This window comes from Nothoprocta perdicaria, unplaced genomic scaffold (assembly GCF_003342845.1).
Source record: "Nothoprocta perdicaria isolate Ctin4 unplaced genomic scaffold, notPer1 scaffold_445, whole genome shotgun sequence".
NCBI lineage: Eukaryota > Metazoa > Chordata > Aves > Tinamiformes > Tinamidae > Nothoprocta > Nothoprocta perdicaria.
Window position 1 is genome coordinate 87,836 of NW_020455694.1, and position 5,133 is coordinate 92,968.

The window sequence follows — 5,133 nt, forward strand, 5'->3', positions numbered from 1 at the left end:
TCCTTTCCCCTCTCTCAGCTTCCAGGAGCCAGTAGCCTGCCCTGCCATTAGCAGATCGCTGGAGAACGCGCCGGGCTGCTGCAGTCACCTGCTCCTCGCTGGCGCCACGGCACCCACGAGAATTGCCCCAAGGCAGAAACATTCCTGTTTTACCCTGTGCTCTCCCAGGGATGCTCGTCCCTTTGGAGCCCCATCCCAGTGTGGAATAACAAGGTCACAGCGCCTGGAAAGGCGGCGGATTTGACTTCCCACTACCCTCTCCCAAGGCACAAGAGGAGGAATAGGAGCCAGCAACGGACTTGCACCTTGGCGCACCCCACACCGCTTTAGACACGGAGGGCTGGCGTCCCCACGAGCTCCTGTCACAAAACACAGCGTCCTTGCCAGTTCAAACGCGCTCCATTTGCGGGGGAGCAATGGAGTTTTGAAGGCTGTTCCCATGCAAGGAAACAGGGACTCATGTGGCATGAGCAGCTTTCCCAGGTTGTCTCCTGCAAGGAGGCCTCTCAGGACCCTCTTTTTCTAGGGGCCAAGGGCACGGACTAGAGGGTCTTGCCATGCGCGAGTGTCGCTATTGCAGCAACATTTCCCCTTCTCACTGCCGGGCATCACRCTGGCACTTGGCTGGCATGTTTGCAGCCCTTCGCAGCGGTTATATTTAGAAGTCCAACCAAGAGCTCCTTGCCTAGGGAGAGCTCGGTGCTGCCAACCCAGCAGGGCCCCCCAGCCGACAGCAGCCGCTCTTTGAAAGAYGGCTCGAATCTCTGGAGCCTCCTGCAGCCTTCGAGACCTTCCGTGCAAACCAGTCTCGTGGGCTCCCCTTCATGCGCCCGTTGGGACGCTGCTCATCTCATCCCTGCCCTTCTGGAGGCTCTGTCCACCTCGAACCACAGGCGTCACAAGACGACCCAGAACTAGCCCTGCTCGGGCCCCTGCAGAGGGTTTTCATGCAGGAACCACGCGGTGAGAGCCAGCAAATGCTGCCCTCTGCACCCTGCTAGACGGGCGGCAGCTTTGCCCTAAACTCCCTGCATTCTGCTCTGCCAAGGGGTGCTCGGAGATGCCGCTCGCGCCGCCCAGCCCGTTCAAACAGAGCCCACGGGCCAGCCAGGCAGCCGCCGGCCCCACAGCCGCTTTGGGGCTACAGGGAGCCTACGGGGATGTGAACAAACGAAAGCCCTTCCGCGCAGGAAGCAAAAGAACAAACACCCTCGTGCACAGAAATTACAGCCATTGTGGGGCCGGCAAGCCTGCCGCCTGGCAGCGGAAACAGCGCCTGCCGCTCGCTCCGAGCGGGAATTTGCCTTTTCCAGCCTCCAAGGGGGCTTCTGATTTAGACATGAAGCGAGCGCGAGGAATAAACCAGGGCGCCGCTTATCAGCCAAGCTGCAGCCTCRGAGCAGGCCGAGGTCACTGCTCTGATTCCAGCTCCGTTACTGCTTCACCCGGGCACAAAACTACATTTCAGGCATGAAAACTTCCTTATAAGGACCCTGCCCAGGCTTTTTTTTTTTTCTTCCCTCCTTGTTTGTTTGCAATAAACCCTCAGAAGGATGAAGCCGGGATCCCAATTCTCGTTAACCGTTTCTGTGCCCGCTGGAAAATCTCTAGGAAAACAGAAGATCTGGAGGGCCTGGCGGGCAGGGAGCGGGGTTAGGGGCGAGGCTTGAGCAGCAGCCCTCGGCACGAGAGCGGCACGGGCTCGGACACGCAGCCCTCCCGCCACCCTGCGCCCGCCTGCAGCTCCCTGGGGTTGCGGCCTCTTTCTCGGGTTTGTCTCTCGCCGCACGCAGCGGCCCTCACGCCAGCGCAGGCAGCTCGGGAGGATGCAGCCGGGCTCGGGAGCAGGAAAGCGTCTCCTCGCTTTCACTCCCGCACAAAGAAAGGAAGGGAGAAACCCCTCTTGTTCACATTACCCCTCACAGAGCAAGCGCAGAGGCCTTGCTGCATGGAGGTGCGGAGGAGACGGGCGTTCCTGGAGCACAGGGCTCGATTCCTCACCCATCTGCAGCTCAAACGTGGGGCAGATACTGAGGAGATCCRGAGCTCCGCGGTGCCCCACACCTGCTCGCGCCGGCAGAGATGCCGCTTGCTTTGGAAAAGCGGGGCACGGCAGGGGAGGATCTCGGTGTGTGTATGTTTTCCACGTACATACGTACGCGTGTCTGGAGAACAATAGCTCCCAAGCGTGCAAGCCACGGGAACAAAGAGGCCGGGGYGTCTCCGGGCAGCGCCCAGGCCAGGCCGCTCGTCTCCCGGCTGCGCGGAGAGGAGAGGAGAGGCCGGCCCCTTACCTGGGAAGGCGTGCGGGTTGGGCGACCCTCGCTTAAGGCACTTGGAGCAGAGCACGTGCACGGTGTAGTAGAGGCCGGGCCACTCCTGCAGCAGGCCGTTGAGCTCCTCCACCAAGGGCGTGATGGCCTGCCAGGCCGTCCAGATGTTGGGCAGGGACGCGTGGCTGGCGATGGAGAGCGTGGCGGGGCGCGGGGCGGCGCCGGCCGGCCGGTAGCTCACCACGACGGGCACCTTGCCGCGGTAGGCGTACACCTGGCAGCGGCCGTCCGAGCGCTGCACCACGTGCCTGTTGATGTGCACGCTGTAGCGGGCGAAGAGCCCCGGCGGGAAGATGAAGGGGAAGCTGTAGCGCACCTGCAGCTGCTCCACGGCCAGCGGCGGCCCGCTCAGCCCCGCGCCGTGGATCCACGCCTCGGCGTGCGGCACCTCGTTCCGCACGTAGCCCGGGAACTTGTACCAGGYGGCGGCGGCGCCGTTGCCGTTGAGCGGCGCGCGCTTGCCCTTGTTGACGCAGTAGCAGAGCCCCATCTTCTCGAGCAGCTCGAGGAGGAGCTGCAGGTCCTGGCGGCTGCGCACGTGGGGCTCGAGGAGCAGGCGGATGACGTGGGCGGGCAGCAGGCCGTGCAGCAGGAAGCCCTCCACGTAGTGGCGCAGCTGCGCGGCGCGCAGCTCGTCGGCGCCGGCGGCGCCCAGCAGCTTGCGGAGCAGCGCGGCGCCGTCGCGCTCGCAGAACACGCTGAGCACGTCGATGAGGCGCGGCAGGTTGTGGAACACGTACTCGCGCAGCGTCGGGTGCTCCTCGAAGTAGAGCAGCTTGCCGCTCTCGTGCAGGTAGCTCAGGGCGCTCTGGAGCCGGTCCTCGGTGAGGCCGGCCTGCAGGCCCAGGCGCGCCGAGTCCCACCAGCTGAGCCAGAGGCGGCGCGCGGGCGGGCGCAGGTGCAGCTCCTCCAGCACCTGCCAGGAGCGCGGCAGCACGCGGTGCAGGTTGGGGAAGATGTCGCGGTGCTCGGCCACGGAGAGCAGCTTGTCGCGCAGGCGCCGCGCCTGGCCGCGCTCGCGGCAGCCGAAGGGCAGCACGGGCGACAGGATCTGCGGGCGGTTGTTGAGCAGGTACTGGCACTGCGCCTTCTTGCGGCGCAGGTTCTTGTCGGACACGCCGTAGAAGGCGGCGTGCGGGCTGGAGCCGCGCACCTCCAGGTCCTGCGCCAGCGCCTCGTCCACCTGCCGCACGAGGCCGCGCAGGCGCTCGCCGTCGCGCTTCTCCTGCGCCGCGATCTGCCGGTGGATGTCGAGGCACTTCTCCTCCAGCTCCCGCTCGGCGCACAGGTCGGCGTGCGTGCCCACCATGCACACCACGGCGTGCGGCACCTTGGCGCCCAGCCAGTGCAGGAAGTAGCCCACGGCGCCGTAGAAGCGCTGCGGCGCGTAGGCGCTCAGGTCCACGGCGAGCACGTAGAGGGCGCCGGGCGAGAGGAAGAAGGACTGCACGGCGTCGTAGCCCGGGTCGCCCGCCAGCTCGTACACGATGAAGGCCAGGCCGCGGCGCGCGTCCGCCGCCCAGTCGGTGACCTCGACGCCGCGCCGCGCCGCCGCGCCGCCCGCCGCCTCGTCGCCCATGAGGCGCCGCCGCAGCAGGCTCTTGCCGGCGCCCGCGGGGCCCAGCAGCACCAGCTTGAGGCGCGGCTTGAGCGCCGGCCGCGACTGCGCCAGCTCCTGCTGGTAGGCCGCGATGTAGGGGATGCCCTTCATGCACACCTCGTAGGGCGGCTGGATCAGCGGGTTGTCCTTGATCTTCCAGAGGGTGACGCGCGCCAGCTGCCCGAAGCCCTCGGGCAGCACGGCGATGAGGTTGCCCTGCAGCACCAGCTCCTCCAGGCTGCGCAGCCGCACCACGGAGTCGGGCAGGTAGCGGATGCGGTTGTTGTCGAGCCAGAGCGCGCGCAGCTGGCGCAGCTGCCCGAGGCCGGCGGGCAGCAGCGTGAGCTGGTTGCGGCTCAGGTAGAGCTCCTCGAGGCCGCCCAGCGCCAGCACGGCCTCGGGGAACTCGGCCAGCGCGTTGGACGAGAGGTTGAGCGTCTTGAGGCGCTGCAGGCGGCCGAAGCCGGCGGGCAGGGCGCGCAGGCTGTTGCCGTCCAGCATGAGGCTCTCGAGGGCGCCCAGCTGGCAGAGCCCCTCGGGCAGCGCCGCGAGGCCGGTGCCGCTCAGCCACAGGGTCTTGAGGCGCCGCAGGGCGGCGATGCCCTCGGGCAGCGCGCCCAGGTGCCGGTTGCCCGAGCAGTCGAGCTCCTCCAGGGCGGAGAGCTCCAGCAGCGGCGCCGGGAAGGCGGGCAGCAGGTTGTGGTCCACGTCGAGCGCCCGCAGGCGCTGCAGGCGGCCCAGGCCCTCGGGCAGCCGGCGCAGGCGGTTGAAGCTGAGGTCGAGCTCCTCGAGGCGGCCCAGCCCGGCCAAGCGCGGCAGCGGCGACGAGCTGGACGGCGACGCGGGCGGCGACGATGATGGCGTCGGCGTCGACGGCGGGGCTGACGACGTCGACAAACACGTTGACGGAGAGGTCGGCGACGTCGMTGTCGACGTTGACCACGTTGACGAAGACGTTGACGGCGTTGGCGAAGACGTGGATGGAGACGTCGACAACGTYGACGAGGGCGTCGATGAAGCGGCCGACGAAGTCGTCGGCGAGGTCGGCCACGCGGGCGGCGCGGGCAGGAGGCCCAGCTCGTTGTGGCTGAGGCTGAGCTTGCGGAGGCCSGCGAGGGCGGCGAGCGCGGCGCCGTCGGCGTCGCCCAGGCCGCGCAGGCGGTTGTGGCTGAGGTCGAGCTCGGCGAGGCGGCGCAGGCG

General features: G+C 67.5%; 1 protein-coding gene across 1 annotated transcript in view; it reads left to right on the forward strand.

Annotated features, from left to right (window-relative positions):
* Positions 1-2,893: 2,893 nt before the first annotated feature.
* Positions 2,894-5,133, forward strand: part of LOC112953424 (tankyrase-1-like) — a 35,039-nt gene continuing 32,799 nt past the window's right edge. Inside the window, exons 1-4 of the mRNA XM_026046475.1 lie at positions 2,894-2,898; positions 2,965-3,082; positions 3,127-4,485; positions 4,574-5,094. Of these exons, the coding sequence (XP_025902260.1) occupies positions 2,894-2,898; positions 2,965-3,082; positions 3,127-4,485; positions 4,574-5,094 (2,003 nt within the window). The remainder of the gene's footprint in view (positions 2,899-2,964; positions 3,083-3,126; positions 4,486-4,573; positions 5,095-5,133) is intronic.